Source organism: Branchiostoma lanceolatum, chromosome 11, assembly GCF_035083965.1.
Source record: "Branchiostoma lanceolatum isolate klBraLanc5 chromosome 11, klBraLanc5.hap2, whole genome shotgun sequence".
Taxonomy (NCBI): Eukaryota; Metazoa; Chordata; class Leptocardii; order Amphioxiformes; family Branchiostomatidae; genus Branchiostoma; species Branchiostoma lanceolatum.
In genome coordinates, this window is record NC_089732.1 from 13083237 (window position 1) to 13101036 (window position 17800).

The 17800-nt window shown below is 41.4% G+C and overlaps 1 protein-coding gene across 1 annotated transcript; it reads right to left on the minus strand.

The window, feature by feature from the left end:
• Positions 1-10168: 10168 nt before the first annotated feature.
• On the minus strand, positions 10169-14310 carry LOC136445340 (doublesex- and mab-3-related transcription factor A2-like). The gene is made up of 2 exons (XM_066443300.1): positions 13541-14310; positions 10169-11705 (listed from the first exon to the last, which is right to left on the minus strand). The coding sequence occupies exons 1-2, from the start codon at positions 14007-14009 to the stop codon at positions 10489-10491; spliced, it is 1686 nt and encodes a 561-aa protein (XP_066299397.1). The 5' UTR covers positions 14010-14310; the 3' UTR covers positions 10169-10488.
• Between the last annotated feature and the right edge of the window lie 3490 nt (positions 14311-17800).

Consider the following 17800-nt stretch of genomic DNA (forward strand, 5'->3'; position numbering starts at 1 on the left):
CAAAACTGGAGGGAAAACTAGCTCCAAGATGGTGGACACTAAAATGTAAGCCATGTATTCTCTCCCCTTTTTTGAATATCAGGACACGATGTTACATTTGTTAAAGATTTCAGAATTCTTGTCGAAACCGAAAATAAAGATTTTAAAGTTTTACATAATAACACATTTGGTCAAATTGCTGACTCTCTTTATTAGATATCAAGACACAATGTTACATTTGTTAAAGATTTCCTGGATACAGAATTCTTGTCGAAAAAATAAAGATTCTTAAGTTTTATCTAGAAAACATTTGGTCAAATTGCTGACATGTTATACCTTTCATCAGCGATAGAGAAAGAAACCGTGATAGTCACATTCAGTATGTTTTTCTTTCTATAGGATTTTCTATAGACATGCTTCGGAAAATTAGATTTGACGAGTCCTTAGATTTATGGATATTTTGGTTCTGGCTTTTCTAAATTTTGCTACGAAACATAATTTCATTGCAAATATAGTGCTTTGTGAAGGAATCAATGTTATTCATTCAAATATCCACTTTGAATCTTATATTTTCATGGTTTCCCTGGAAAGAGAAACTCCGGGAAGTGGAAAGACAACAGTTAGGAAAAAGATATCATTTTGTGTGATTTTCTTCATGGGAATTTTGTACATTTACATACACTTTTAAATTTCTCCCCATCAATAATATGTCTCAATAAAGAATCACATTTTTATTGTAATTTGATATTAGAGCTAAAATCAGCCAACTATACCCCCGGCACCAACCTTATCAGGGAGTTCGATTCCTGGGAATCGAACCCTAAACCACGTATTGTATTAACGGTAATTACTCTACACACATACACAGTATCCGAACCACAATTCAGACCTAATTATCGGAAATACCTCTTAAATGATTTCCTGTAGGTAATTTTCTTTGCTAGTGTAATTGTAACTGCGTGGCCACTTCATTTCTACACTGTCTCTTTTATCATTAAGACAATTACGTCGAGAAGTACTTCATTATATCTCGCTACTTGGACCAATAATTGCGTTAATTAACTCGTTGTGGTCGAAAGCCAATTTGCGAGTAGAACGAGCGTGGCTCGTCATACTGTAAAGACTTGATGCGTCGTTTGCTACTGAGATAGGAGAGACATTTGTTGAGAAAATTGGAGACGAAATTGCAGGATGGATGACATGCGTATAGTCCATTCTAATTATGTTGTACAAGCACTGAAATGATCTGTTACGTATAGATGGTTAGAAACTATATATAACTGGATTTCGAGATATTTTATCATTTCAAGATTGTCAGACTACGGTGCCACAGCAAGTTACTGATAACTGATAGTTGTTTTGTTTTTTTCACAGAAGAATATGTCTTGTATTGGTTTCATTGAAGCATGGATACGTTTATGATATCATGATATATTCTTATGTTGTTTTAAGCTATGTCTTATTCTATCAAACACAACTTTCAAACAATAGTGGTGTCGTTAAAAAGGAAGCGTATTTTGTAAAGAGAAGCCGAATATGTTTTTATTGATGAAATTTCTCGCATTCTGAAGTAAAATATATTTTCATGTTATTCTATATCCTATGTCATTCAGCACAGTGTTGCGGCCAAAACAATGAATATGAAATGATAAATATGTGTGTTCTGGGAAAAGAAGATCAGTTTTATCCTTTAAAAAAAATCAAGAATATCTTCCTTTAAAGCCTTCCGGGTAGGATTTAATTTTGTTTCAATTTTCCACCCTTCTCCTACCCCACAGATTCCTTTATGCTCCATCCCTTACGACTGCATGCGTAGTCTGTGATGAAAAACTAACTACCTCGTCCCAATACCACTGTAATATTCTCCTAGGTTGTAAAATAAAACACTCTCCTCAAAAGATTGAATCCAAAAATAACGTTCCCCAACTTTACATACGAACGACCGCGCGTTTCTTTAACGTTATATTCCTTCACTGTGGCCACTGTGGGCAGTGAAAACGAATTGATGGACCTCGATGAAAAATCACAGGAGGACACTTGTAAAATCAGGCCGAGATTGGACCCATAAAGCCAGCCCGGGAAGAAGAAATTCCATTTCGCGGTTGGTTACTCCCGCCCACCGGTAAGTGATGCCATCAGGGTGGCCACAAATTGGAAGGTAGTCGCCGAAAAGTTTTCCTTTTGTTTTATATTTTACAACTTCCTATCGTGCGTGCGCCGAGAAATAAAACTCTTGCTCGGATAACGATTTGGTGATTGTTGCAAAAGTAATCTTACATGAAATGAAGTCCTATAAAGTCGCCGACATACTTGGTATTTTTATAGATATAATAACATAGTCTCAAGGGTTTATGCGAACACAGTGGACAGTAAGACTACAAAGCGCCGCATAAAGCACTGATGAACCGCACCCTACATCTGCTTGGAGATTGATAATGACATAAACATTAATATAATAAACTATTTTTTAGAGACTACCAATCAGCATCTGTCCGTACACTGTAATTGTTCTTCCGCTTTATCACCATGACCTGCTTAGATTGTAAGAGCATCAAAAGGTATTTCATCCTTTCTTTATTTCTTTCTTTCTTTCATTCACTCAATCATTAGGAGAAAGTCCACTGGCCAATGTCTATCTTCTTGGAAGATATGTCTTATTGTTTCTACGGTGACATTTTCTTCATTAATGTCGACTTCCTTGAATAACCCCCAAGAAAAAAAACGCAGTTCATGTACGGTGCTTTAGTAGTGTACATATTACATTATACTATAATTTTAGCTTTCTTTACAGCCATGCGGTTATTCTGTATTCACAGGTTTGCGTAGCAAAACCTTAGTTGGATCCGTTGGCATGTGTGGTGGCCGCCATCTTGATTTTGTGACGTCGCAGGGTAGCCATACCATTTCATTGGGTAGCCATACCATTTTTGGGGGTCGCTAGCGTTCTCTCTATTTTTAACAAATCGACACACAACTATCACACATTCAACTCAAATAAGAAGAAAAATCAATACCAATTCATATTTATAAAAAGACCCCGTAATCGCTAAACTAACATAGCAAACCTGAAGTATATGTAGCACAAATACTTAACTCTAGTTTCATCATTCCTTCCCTCCACCTTTCAACGGTATGTCATTCTTTGACATCTTTCTTTTTTGTGTATATTTTTCTTCGTTCTTTTTTCTTTGTCCTGCTGCCTATTTCTTATCCATCGTTTTAATACCTGTGCCCTGTGGTATCTCATATCATTATTCTCCAATTTCTAACATTTTTCATCTGACACTTTGGACACATCTGAACTGAATTTTACTGAAAAGTAAGTGCCATGATGAAGATGACTGGTGCTCATCGAAACGTCGGCTCTTGTGGTTGTGACTAAATACGTGGTTGTGAATAAAGAAATTGTGAAGGACACGAGCTTAAAGACCTTAAACAGTCGGGAAGCAGAGGCTAGTGCAAGGGACAGGACTGCTTGGAGGATCCTCCTGGAAAGCAAGGGGCCAGTTTCTGGCCTGAGCACGTAGGCAGGCAGGTAGTAGGCAGGCAGAATAAAGAAATTTGCAGTCCAATATCACCAACTAGCCTGTGTTCACACAAGCTCTCGGCCGGAGGTTACTGACCCCCACCCCGAGGCAGTTACAGGACCGGCCGGCCGCTAGGAGCGCGATTTGTCAGGCTGTATCACCAACGTGATGAAATTATTCACAGACGAACATCACTGAGTTTCAAAACAACTGCAGAAGAAGACAGGTGGCGTTATTTTGGCGGGGTTTATTTTCTCTACGCGCCCTCGGCACGTCATGTGTAACGTTAGAAAATTGGAAAATTTTTACACGGAGAGGTCAGCGTAGTAACGCCCCCTCGGAATCGCCACTGTTTTCTCAGCCGCCGTGCCAGACGTCGCCAACATCCCGCGAGATCCCGCGAGAGGCCACCCCAACTCCCGCGAGAGTTGACCCGAAGTCCCGCCGGATCTCGCGAGAGGCAACCCGAGAAGCGAAACGCAAAGGTAGCGGTAGCCGCTTGTAACAAGTTTTCCACACATCAGGCTTGAGATGAGATTCGGGCCATGGCGAATGATCGGTCAACTTTCACCTGTGCGTGTCACTTCGTGGCTGGATCGAATTCCTTCACAAGCTTTTAAAAGTCTCGTTTTTTGTCGCGCCTGTGTCACCGTCAACTGTGTGGTCTGTCAAATCGATGTGTCGTCTGTCAAATACAACATTTTTCATTGGCAATTGTCCAAAATATTGAAGTACGTCCCGGTGTGCATTACGGGGCTCTTAATTAATGTTAAGTCTTTCCCGTCGACACCGTATCTGGACTGACCTTCATTGCGGCGTTCTTTCATTGTGATACGCTTTTCCTTGCTCAAAATCTAGAAAAACATACCATGTTCAACTTTGATATGGTAAATTTATAGGTTACGTACATGTATACTACGGCGCATTGAATCGAGCGTGTGTAAAATATATGAGTCATATATAACTATTAGTATCTGCCCAACAGATGATGATGATGATGATCCGTCTAACAACACGGAAATGTAGATATTGATGATCATTGATTCAGCTGTGTTCTAGCAGCAGAATTTCATGAATAATGTCAATGGACGTATATGATATATGTGTGGGCAAATCAAGATATTGAACAACGTATATTTCACCATGGGAGTCTTATATTTACATCTCGAGTTGTCACATTGTAACACGGTTTGTAGCCGAGTCTATTTATTGTTTCTTTGAAACAATGGCTCCATTGTCCTGTTGAAATGTTTGGCAGTAAAAAACAAGAAACCGTTGCCGAATGTTCACACCTGGTTTTTGGAAAGCCCGGAGTTGTACGTGTAGGTTGATTAATGTCCGTGCTGTCGAGAGGGGGGAATACGTCCCACCGCGCCTGGCACGCCACGCCGCCGGGAGAGGTGTTCGTTACATTGCCGTCCAAATTTCTCCTTCGGCGCGGGGTGTTCCCTTGACTTTCGCAGCGGGGCGGCGATCCCTTCCCTCTATTCTTCATCTGCTTTGCGTTAACTGTAGCTTAACCGTGAGATCTTCTTCCTCGCTGTTTAAAAGGTTAGTTACCGACACCGCGACCGCTAAATGCTACATTTTACACTCCGCATTTCTTCCAGTCTACTGCCTAAAGAATTATCCACCGTAGAATGTTACGATCGTTTTAAACAACTGCGTAAACGACGAGATTCAAAACGGTTAGAAATCAAAGGTATCATATAATAGAGGTTACGATTAACATGTTGAAGTGATAATAATTTCTAAATTGGGAAGGCTTCGCGTGTCGAAAGGCTCTCCATCATGTTTTAAGCCCATCTGGACGAAATAAAGGAAAAATTTTGCACCCAATTGAGTCCATCACGGTATAAACGCCCGGGCTGGCACGCTATGTCAGTAAATCACTTCACCACATGAGAAGGGGGGGGGGGGAGGCTTTGTTGTTCAGATATAGCCTCGATGCCAGACTGTTTCAAGGGCCTACTGAGGCCAGCTCGTCGGGTCTACGGCCAACATGCCTCCAGGGAGATTTTACCACAGCCCCAACTTTAGCTGGCCCTGGAAACAGTCTGCCATCCAGGCTATTTGGGCTGCTGAAAGAAAATGTAAGAACTGGCCAAATAAATTTACCAAAGCGAGTTTGATAGCCGGCCGGCCAATGTTGTTATATATTTGTAAGGCCCTCATTCTACCAGACGTCGACTGCAAACTCGCTCCGACCTTAATTGTACTCGTGTAACCGTTGACTTCACATTTGGAATACCATTTAATATGCGAAATTTGTCGTATTGCTAGCCAGAAAGAAACGTATACCGTCTGCTATGTCACTAACACAATGTACTACTACTACTGTCAGTGAGTCTTCAAACAGACCAGCACACATAATGCGCAACAAAAGTAAAATATCAGTTTCAGGTTCAAAACAACAAGTTAAAAGTATCCAGACAAAACATTGGAAGGACTTGTTCATGAAATGTTCATTTCCGGGTTTGCATCGGCTGTGTGTCGTTTGCGTCTTCGGTCGTTTTCACGGTTAACGAACACATTTAGAAATTGAAAGATTTTGCCTAAGTACGTCCATATATTGTTACATGTATAATGAACTCCAAAAGCAAGACCAAAGCCGAACCATCCATACTTGACAATCTTTGAATCTATACATGGAAAAACGTTTAAAGTTGTCTTCTCTGAGTACGTAGAAAGCACAAACCATTTAACCCCATGTTTAAAATAGCCAAGTTTCTAAGAATTATAAAATGCTCGTTGCCAAACATTGTTACTTTGTATATTGTACAATTGTTGTGTAATAAAGTTCCTATGTGTTTTATAAATGGGCATACATAATAAAAGAAAAAAGCTGTGTGATGAAAGATTTTGAAAGAAATTCAGTATACACTATACACTATACAGAATATACACGTTACAATTTCATATATAACCAACTGTCGAAGCATCCTATAATTACATAACGCCATTCGCAACAATGTATATGTAAATTCGTCTTAACCAAAAATAAATATACATGACACTACTATAAAAACATATTCAAGTTACTTAAATGAACACTTTCAGAATATCGCTTACATCCAATGTATACACACTGTGTAGGCGGTTTTGATAGAATGCGGTTGGAACATATGCCTCCCATATGGTATATGCGATCATGGATATGTTTCATGTTACTAGCTTAAACCTTATCATATTACAGATATTGTACCATTCTCATAGTGGGGAGTATATGTTTCTTCTTCTGGATACGTAAACGAGTCATAAAAATAAATATAAAAAATATGTTGAAAATTGATTTGAATGCTGTTACTGATACCGGGCCTTCATATTATGACACCTGTGAAAATATACAACCACGTGAGGGTTTAACATAGATGAATGTGATATCACATGTTTATTAATCAAACTGTGCGGTATCATATCGAGTTCTTGGATGTTCATCGCCGATATTAAACCGTGCGTATTCTGTTGTATCATATGATACGTGGACCATATGGCCCGGTTTCTTTAATACGCGGTGATATCGGTAGTAACGTCACGAAGCCGTTCAGAGAATTTTCATAGACATTTTTAAGGGTTTCCCATTTTGGAAAATATTCTAGTTCGCCCTATTGAATATGATAGTCGCATATCTTAGTAGTTGTGTAATGCAAACTTGACTTACTTGCAAACTAGAGAGATATTGTTGTACCATAAATATGTAATGATATATGTTGATAGAGTTATTAGGACTCAAATGACTGTGTATCTCTGTTATATTGTATCTGACCCTTACCTCTTCCCTCATGACCTCAATTAAAAGCGGCCTGCGTGCCGATTTGAGCTTATCATGAATAAACAAAGGTTCAAACAAACAAATATATATACGAAAGAACGTATGGGTCATAAACTTGATTCTTAGCATTTTGAGATTTTTCACAAGCGCCTTTGAATTCTGTTCGTTCGTAAAAAAAAAATTTATTTTTTGCCAACGTGAACTTGAAATTTCTTCAGGTTCAAAATATTTCACATCAGCAAGAGGAACGTCAACATGTACATGTATTTGGATATAATGACAGAACGCAGAAGGTACGGTTTTTTTTTCATAGAGTCCTTGTGCACATAATTGAGGAAAGCTCCCCATGTGTTTATGGACATATATCTTTCTCATCGGAATGTTACAGATACGTGGACATGTCAGTTAATAGTGCCCTCATCCAAAGGCAACGACAAGCTACCGATTCTGGTATGTGCCCTACGTAACTCTCGCTGCCAGTGCCTTTTTATACATCTGACACTGTAATAGATATATCATAAGATATACGTGTAACTGTGGTGTTGATATGATGTATTGAAGATGATATGATATCTTTGGACGTATACGTATCTGAGATGACCATGGTCAACGTATATCAATGAGTTGTTAGTATTTTTGCACGAAGACAATGCTAGCGGACTGATATTGTTGGTCATCAGTTCGTATCATGAGATTCTGTTTTGATCGCACCTTATCGTGTAGTACGACTGAAACCATCCTCAGAGCTTTATCTTGGACACTTGTAAACGGATGCCGGGCACAAATTAGAACCAGACTTCTGTAAAACAACCCACCAACGATCACCACCCACCAACAGCTGATTCCCACAAGATTTTCTCATATCTAAGTAACTTTCCAGACATTTTTGTGACATAGTTATCCATACCTACCGTTGTAATTCACGTTAATATTCCGAATGAAAACGAATATATACGAAGTTGCACGAAGATGTGCCGAGAATGGCCTGTCGTCCTTGCGGTTATCTGTTCCTAGATCGTCTGCTAAACAGGAGATAATTGAATTTTCCCCGAGCCCCCTTCGATCTCGCACAAAGACCTAGCTTTGGATAGACGGACGGTTTGAGTGAGATAAAGGAGGTCATTACACAAAGGTAAATAAACATTAGGGCGAGTTGTTTCTATAATTTAACCACGAGTCTTTGATACGAGGATGGTTCGACTTCTTTCCGTCTGGAACAACTTGTGGGTCTTAATTAAGATGATCTTTAAAAAAGCACGATTTCTTACAACAAAGGATTCGTGTCTTTTATCCCGTTACTATTATGCCACGTTCACAAATAGATTTTGTGAAATATTTCCGTGTCTGTTGTGCTGAATTGTACCAACTGCTTGACTGTATAGGACTGAAAATGCTCCTGATCAACTGTATCAATTACAATGCCATTTTTACCATTGTCTTCTGGAATTGTAGTGCCTTTCTGTGTGTGCAACTACCACAGAGATTTAACCTGAAATACTGCCGATTCTGCTCGTCAAGTAGTAAAAACATTTACTCGTGTATACTCCAAGATTGATATCAGTGAACACTTAAAGGCGACCAAAGCGATATTAGGGCCAAAAAAAATGGAAATAAAAATATGCTGCAACATTACTTTGAACTAGCTCTTTTAACTGTTTCTTCAGACCAAGGACATTATAATGTCCTTGTTCAGACCGAGAGTTTGTCTCAATCAATCGAGTCAAAAATGCATTCATATATTCAGCCATTCATTTCTAGTACCTCAGTATGTTATGTGTGACATCTGTCAGTCTTATGAATATATGGAGGTCACGGACCAGGCGATATATATCTTCGTACATGTGTATCTTTGGTATGCCCGTATACCATATGCCGAATACCAGTACGTGGGTCAGGGGTCTAAATGTGGTGCACCCAACCACGGTAAAAGTCATGTTGATTTCACGCAGTTGGAGAAGCAAGTGTTCACATGAAAACTAGGTTGATTTCATGCAGTTTTAGGAGTGAAATCGACATGAAACAAAATATGTAATACATATATTGTTTCTTGGAGCTAATAAAGTGTTCTCATACCCAGTATGAAACTTTCATTTTCTTCCTTTCAGGAAAAACGTAACAGCATTTGAGTGGTGTTGGTTCACATAAAGCAAGCTAAACTAAACCATTCTAAGAGAATAGACTCGATATCTGTCCTAAAAATTTCAAGAACCATATTTTAAAAAAAATGATCGTAAATGTCTTTTGTTCAACACATTCTTATTACTTTCCGTTAAATGTTTTGTATTCTACAACTAACTGAAGCAATCGATACAATTATTGGTACTATCCAAGTTGCAATTTCCAAAAGGCTTTTGGCGCTTGGCAAATCTCTATTGACAACCCACACTACTTTAACACAAATTTTGTTTTACAACAACGAACTATAAAATTCGGTGTAGTCGTGTTACGATTGGTCGTTGACAATCGCAGCTACTTAAAGACAAATAAAACCCAACAAAGTCTGGTTGAAATATTCAACTTGTATTAGACATTGAATGTCATATGTTCAAAATGAACATTGTCAGAAGTAGTAACATTAAATTTCTCTTATGATATCGTATCAAACATAACAATCGCTGCCATACCACATGAAATCTATCCAGTTGCTGGACATGAACACAATTTTACAAAGCCGTAAGTTATAACGTTATACAAAGCAGTTGTAACGGAAAAGTTTTTTGAACATTATTCAAGAGCGCCCCCAACGGTTAAGGCACAACATTGCATGTCGATGTATGGAAGTACCGACAATTGGTAAAATCTATAATTTCTTTGAATAAAGTAATACAGTTTGCTAGCCTCATCGCAGAATAAAAATATTCAGCTAGTCCGTGTATAGTACAGAACAAAAAGACAGAAGAATTATATAAACAGATGCCCCCATTTCAACTTGTCTTCATATTTATCCATTCTGCTTGTACATACTTGAAAGAACAGAAAACATGTTGGTTTAAGTTTGAAAACATCGAGCATTTTTCAGAATCACAAACGAGAAGCTTTTAAGAACAATAAAAGTGAACATGGAACAATACCAGCAACAGTAATCTTTAGAGGTAAAACATTCTGACAGTGAAATTTTCATTGATTGTTCCTTTGGTTCATTCTGCACTTGAAGTGTCAGAGGAAGGTCTTTAAGACGCGGACATGTCATAATCTTATAAAATGCCAGTTCTAGAGATCTCTTGCCATGATGGCTTCGACAGAGAACGGTAGCAAGGGGCGAGGTAGCGACCTACTTGCTGGTGAGTCGGCCGGCGGCCGCGGCGCTCTTTCGTCCTCCCGGTGTTGAAATGGCGACGGTTTTGTGACTGGATGTCCTGTGACAGTCTTTGAAATCCCCTTGGAGTTACTGTTTTGGTCGTGCAACAGGTATGGGTGTTGTTGTGGTGAGTTTTCACTGGTTTCTTGGTCCGAATTCGATGCGACTTGGGTCTCGTCCCGTCCTACGGTCGTCGTCGGGTCGTCCTCGTCACACGGTCGTTCTTCTTCGACGATATCGAACCGAAAGGACAGTCCGGCTCGGTGGTGGGTTTCACCGTTCCGAACATTGCCGAAGTCCGTCTCGGGGATGACGATTTCGCGAGGAGAGAGAGATTCGGTGGAGGAAATGTCGTCCGAATGTCTGCGAACGAGTCGTGGCCGTTTCACGATCGTTTCAGGACTTGAAGGCGAGTGATCTTGCTCGAGATACGACGGTTCTTGTTTAATCGTGTCGAAGTCGGGAGTCTTCGACGACTTTCCACCGTTTTTATTTGGAGGAGAAAAAGCCGATTTCTGCGCGGTAAGATCTTCGAGACCTCGTAACATTCTGTGATCGAGGCGAGTGGCCTTTCCGTTGGTTGTCTGTCCGTTAAGCCGTTTCCAATGGTTTGGAGCCGTGCAGAAGTTTCTTGCCAGGTTTTGGTACACAGGGCGAAGCTTTGCCGCGTCCCCGATGGAATGTCCAAGGTGGTTGCCGCCGTGTAGTAGAGGAAGCCCGGGGTACACCGACACGCCGCTGAAAGGTTGGCCGGTGAAGAGAGGGCTTATCCCCGCCGCCACTTTCTCCAACGCCCGGTCTAGGTCCCCGCCACAGCCTTGGAGAATGAGCTCGAGGAAACTCGGGTTGACGTGAGGGAAGGCGCGCACGAGGAACTCTCGCGGGGAGGTGCAGCTTCCCCCCGGCAAGGTCACCCCGCTCGGTACGGTCAGCCCCACGGGGAGACAGAACCCGTTGGTGGCGAAGAGATGCTGGGCCCGCCGCGCCTCCTGTTCCCGCTCCCGCTCCAACATGGCCGCTTCCAGCTCCTTGTCGCAGAAGGCTCGACGTTTCCTCATTCGTTCGCTCACTTCTGGCGATAGAAGGAAGTAACTGCTCGTGTCCGGGTCGTTTCTACCCACACGGAGTCCTAGAAATGCGGGAACAAGCGAATATTTACTTCAGCACGTCTTGTAAAATTCTTATTAAAGTTACAAAATTATAAATCGGACACCACTCTTTAAGACTTAGGTTTCACAAGTAGATTTTCGTACAGAAAGAAACAGTTAGAAAACGTGGTTAGTTTAGAACATTTTGAGAATGTTCGCACTTAGGTATAAGTTATAAACAAGTACAAGCATAGAGTGCAAAGTTTTACAAATTTTGTCTTCTCACCCAATTTAAAGTTGTAAAGTTAGCATATACATGAAGAAGTAAACTCTTTTCAGAAGACGGTTCACGTTTTGGTCAAATCTGATTTTGTCCATGTGAACAGCCTAAATCCGCTTTGGGAAGGATTTTTCGAACCGTCTCAAGTGTAGAAACTAGACAGCGCGTAACAGTAGCCGACCGATGATACAAATCTGTTTATGTTGACGACCAATGACAAGCGTAATGAGATATTTTGTTGCAAATTTGTTTACATCAAGGTGATTTGGACCATCAATCCACGCATTTGATCTCTGCGGTAGAAAACCTAGATTTTCTGTTACAAAATATATGTAAAATTCCGAGCAAATAAAGAGAGTTATGTTCCAAACATGATTTTGGCGATACGCTCCAAAACTTGCAACCGAACTATTTCATCTGTTACGTTTATAAGTGCGTGTCTGTAGGATATTTTAGACGTTTATTCTATTGTATACATTGACAACGTTATATGCGTGCACAACAAAAGATATCATCATACTTAATGTCAACGTTTAAATACTATAACGGACATTTGAACGCAAAATTTCGTTTCATTTTTTTTTATGGAATGTAAAAATACATCTTCTGTGATCTACCTAAACTCAAAGTTTATTTTTCTATAGCACAATGAACTATTTGTGATCAAACCGTTTGGGAACTCGTCAGTATTTTCATAAGGCTGGATACAAGGGGATACAATATCGCACACAGGAAATCCTGCCCGCAAAAAGCACGGACATTTGCCGCCTATCAATCGTCAGTGGCTTTCAATCTAGATAAACTCACAACAAGGGAGCCGTGTCACAAGAAAAGGGTGTTGCGACAGTCCGTGGTTTTAGGTGGGGCTATCGTTGTTTTAGAATGGCCACTTTTGGTGTGACAGAATTCAAACAAAAACATGGGTGCGATGTTGTGCAACATCTATGTTGTAATTCTACTCAAAACTATGTGTGCCCCAAGGCCAGTGAAGCTACTGCGATGACAAATGAGGAAGTGTATACTTAAGGATGAATTCTTCATCTGTGTTCTCAATACACCCATACCACTAAACAACGGTCAAATTTTGATAATTTTCAACACATTTCTATAAACAAAAACAGAGATAATACACAAGATAAACCTTTTTAAACCGTGACCATCAGTGACTTTCTTCACTGCTTTTGTACAAAATCATACTTTAGCTCGTCAGCTGTGATTTCTTTCTGCATCGCAAATTTATGGCGAGACACGTACACGTCTGGATGTAAACACATCTAACACAACTGTGTATATCGGTTTGAAGCGACACATAACCTAATTTTAAACTACGGTTTAATACGTTGTAAATTCTTATGTGGTGACAGCCAGTTCTCCTAACCAAACGTTTTTCCAGATAAGTAGACTTATGGGCCTTGTTCAGGTATAATTTCAGACATATACAACTTGCACTTAAGTCTTGAAAAAAACACTACATATGGGAAATACAGCAAAAAACCGCTGATTTTTTCAAACAAATTCTTCAGATCGTGAAATGAAATATCTAAAAAGTAGACGCAAGACATTAAGGGAGGTTTTTTTTTAAGACGTGGAACTTACCTCGTTCTAGGATGTCTCTAGTGAGACTGGTAGCTCGGGTGAGTGTACGAGTGTAGAGGCGCCGCGGTGTGGCAGAGTTGTCGGCGGGAGAAGACTTGGTCTGCCCGGTAGCCGCCGTGCCTCCGCCCCGGCCCAAGTCCGTGGCCTGTTGCCGTCTCAGAGCCACCTGTGCCGCCATGACTCGCTGTCTCTCCACCACCAGCAGACAGTTGGCGCACTGGCAGTCCCGCCAGCGACAGTACCTCTTGTGTCCCTTCAGACACGACACCACCCCGTGATTACGGCAGCGAGCACACTTGGGAGTCCGCAGCAACTTCCGCGGGGCGTGCGCGGGCTTCCCGCCGGCGGGGGTCTCCGTCTTCCCCGCCGCCGAGTTCCCGACCTTACCGCGGCCCCTTTCACCTTCGTGCCCAGTTTTAACGTGGTCAGTCCTCATCCTCTCTGATTCCGTACTCTTCCCGCTGTCCATTTTCGTTCAAGCCAAAATACCGACTGCACAAGAGAGGCAAAACAAAGTTACATCGCAGGTTGAGTTTCAGCGGGAGTCTTCTGTGCATATGCGTCAAGAGGGCTGATCCCAGTCTGGTCACGCGCGAGTGTAAGCGACGAGAACACAACGTTCTGAGGAGGGTAAGCTTGCTAATCTGCCGTGATGGTCCTGTAGCTTTTAGTTTCCCCGCACAGCTGTCAGGTACATTAGGATGTCTGGACGGGTCTTCCTGTATTTGCTCTGCAGTAGGACCCAGAGGAAACTGCCGCGCAAATAAAAACGTACACGGTACAAATCGAAAAGCCTTGCTGTAACGAATAAATCAAGGAGTTTGTGTGGAGGAAAAATTGCTGTGGACACACTCCTTGATCTATAGTCTGTCCATTTCCCGATACGAGGTACAGTTTTTGTTTCCCACAAGAGAGAAACCCACACGTGTTGTCCGCTGTCCAGGTTTACTACGACTGAGACTCCCTTGTCGGGTGTGTAGTCGACCGGGTGATGAAAGCGTAGAGTGACACCGACTGGAACGGCTCGAGAAAAACGCTCTCTCCTATATTTGTGAAGAAAACGGGTGTTTTTCCTCCTGTACGGACCCCTGGAACTATCTCAAGGAGAAGAAGTCAACAAGACTGAAGATTCTCCCTTGTCCAACCCACACCAGTCCATGTGGTGCGCAGAAGGTATGTCACCATCAGTTCGTTACGCCGCCTGTCATTGGTCGATGGTGTTCCGGTAGCGCGCTACGCTCGTCCCCAGCCGGCCCAGGGATTGGGTATCACAAAGAGGGGAGCGGTTCTCTAGAACTTCAACACTTCACGCCTCGGTTTACCAAGTACAGATTTATCTCCAGTTTGTTTGCAGGACACGCTCCTTAGCGATACCGATACCACGAAACGGTTTAGCAGCTGGTTGGAAACACGGATGTCTGAAAATCCTTGCCAAAGCCGCGAAAGACCCTAAGTTACCGGTGTCGCCCCGCAAACGAGACCCGATCACATTCGTCGTAGGCTGTCGGGCAATTTTGATGCTGAAGAATTCACTGCGACAGAACCAACCGCCGACAAGGACCTTTAAAGACAGTTTTTTACGTTGCAAAACAGCTGGTTTCTGTACGACAAATGCACAACCATCCCAAGATCATGCCCGAAGTTTGTACGACTATCGTACGAAGACTGTGACCGCGTCCTAAGCTTCTGTTTTTTCAAAGACGATTCTTCCAGGCACGCTTCCTCGCAAAAGAATGACTGGATGGCAGTTTTGATATTTGATATCCATAGTATCAACATATCACCGGGCATAATTGATGAAAGTTGAGAAAAGCGGGGCGGGGCCCCCCTACGGAATCGACCCTTCCACTCATTTCAATTATCCGCGCTCCCACTTTTGAAGTGTCGGGTTTTCGGTTGAAACGAGGCGGCAACGGTTTGCGGCGACCCGTGCATTCCTTTTGGATATTTTTCTTAAATCTTAAAGGCAACCAAAGTGATATTAGGGCCAAAAATGGAAATAAAAAAAATGCTGAAATCTTTATGGCAGTGACATTTACTAACATTGTTCAGCACATTTGCGTAATAACTTCACTTTTAGGATTTTAAAACCGCGCAAAAACGTGTCGTGCGATGATCCCCTTAGTTTCGCGAGCCTACAAAAACTCTGGCCACAATTTTCAGTGACTTCTCACATCACAACAACATCGTATTTTTGCATCATGGACGTTGCTATACATTGTGATAGTGTTGTTTGAACTAATCATGTATAGAAATGACTAAATAAATTGACTTTCAAAATCCGATTTTTCCGTCGACCCTAATATTGCTTAGGTTTCGTTTAACTTGTCCCCGACTGTTAACTCCATTTGTAGCAAACCAAAGGGACACTGGAGTCTCGCAGATGAAATGTTTCGTGTTTTTCCTGCCTGACCGAGACACGGTCTCAGTGCACACTCTGCACAGTGAATGCTTCATCAAAGACCAAATTGACGGGCGCAAATTGCCCAAGACCTAGGCTCTTAGTAGGTGTACGTATTTGTATATATACATACAACAGTTGGACGCGCTCGTACATTATCTCTGCCTCGTATCTAGCGGCTTTAGTACCAGAGGCATTGTTTATAAAACAGAGTAAATGTATCTATCCCATCGTATACTACTAGTAGTATCTGCTATGCTCTTTAATAGAGTACTACTATGATCTCAACCCCTCATTAGATATAGGGTCCTACTCAACGTTTGAGCGTGTTTTTGAGGCTTTTATACTGAAATATAGCTCTTTCCAGTGATACACCCCCTTAATCTGTATACTTCATCACAAAACTTGACATAGTCATAGGAATGCGTTTAAAAAGTTATTCCCTTTTTTATGAAGAAACGTTTCGCATGGTATATTGCTTCCACCTGTGACACCAAAGACCCGGAACCAGAAATAAATATTTTATATACTTTTCTCTACAAAGAAGACATTGTTAACGCGACCGTATGTGATAGTTTACGTCCTCCTACGGGATTCAGGACAACTACAAAGTATTTTCGTTTGTTTAGTCTTTGCAACCTTGCAGATGTTTTGCGTGCAGCAAAAGTATATGGAGGTTGCTCTGATTCTATATTCTACACGGTTATGCATTATCCTAGCAGTAAAATTGAGATCAGGGCAAGCCATCTCATCTTACTGAAGCGCCAAGTGAGACAACTATAACGTTGAATTTCATGGTAATTCGTGGTCACATGAGTTTTAAATATATGAGGCAAGCCATGCAATTGTACTTCAACTAATTGGAGATAGCTCGGACTGTGACGAAAATAAGGATTTGTTTCTCTAGTACGAAGAAAAGATGGATATGACTATCAACGAATTATATAAGATACCCGTACCCCTTTGTAAAGAATTCATTTCAAAGGTACATGTATAAATATCCTTTTCAACGTTCATCATACTTTGGGGTGACATCCAACTCTAGCTAACTGACGATTGTTATTGCACATCTGCACGTCACGTATATTTCTCCTACTTGAATCTTTGGAGTTCAATCTTATTTGAACTCGACACATTGAAGTTTTGATAACCCACTCGCAAGGTTGCCCGAATGAACTTATCGCTTAATTATTTTGCTCTTTGGATTATGTCAATATCAGCAAAACGCCATAGTCATTCTGTTGACTTGTTGTCCTAACCGCACAACTTCTGATGATAGCTGGAACGTTCTAAGAAGCAAAAACCATATGTTCTATCTGTCGTCATCTTTTTCAGATGATACGCATATAGATATGAGCATAAGATATGGGATTGACCGCGTCGAGAGGGTGTCACCCCAGAAATAATCGCCGGTATCTTCAACATGCCCCCTCTGCCCCAACTTTGCAACACTTATAGAAATAAACGGGTTCCCGAACGATAATAAATAAACAAAGAAGCCGACGGTGTCATATCAAAGCATATCGAAAAAAGGGGTCATATTTGTACAGCGCATCGCTTGTAATGGTATCGACTTTTCAGTTGGGGCGATGATCTTTAGTAGCGGAATGATAGATAAATATTTACGGGCGGCAGGGGCACACCGCCCGTCGGGACAGCTATGCGCGCCACGGTACTTGACGATTGATACAGGCTGCTCGAGTTTCCCTCTTCTGAAGTTTCCGACGTTTGGGAGAAACGTTACATTTCGGAGTCCGAGTCGGGGGTCTGTGAGTGAGTTATGGAAAATGTCGGGGGAGAGATGGTGGGGGAAAAAATCAAAGGGAAGGACAAGACAACGCGCCAACATGATTAAGTTT

Bases quoted from the DNA above. Each gene is read 5' to 3' on its own strand.
- LOC136445340 (XM_066443300.1), bottom strand. From the start codon at position 14,009: ATGGACAGCGGGAAGAGTACGGAATCAGAGAGGATGAGGACTGACCAC. The intron at 11,706-13,540 runs GTAAGTTCCACG...CCGCATTTCTAG, and splicing joins TAGAGACATCCTAGAACGAG to GACTCCGTGTGGGTAGAAAC.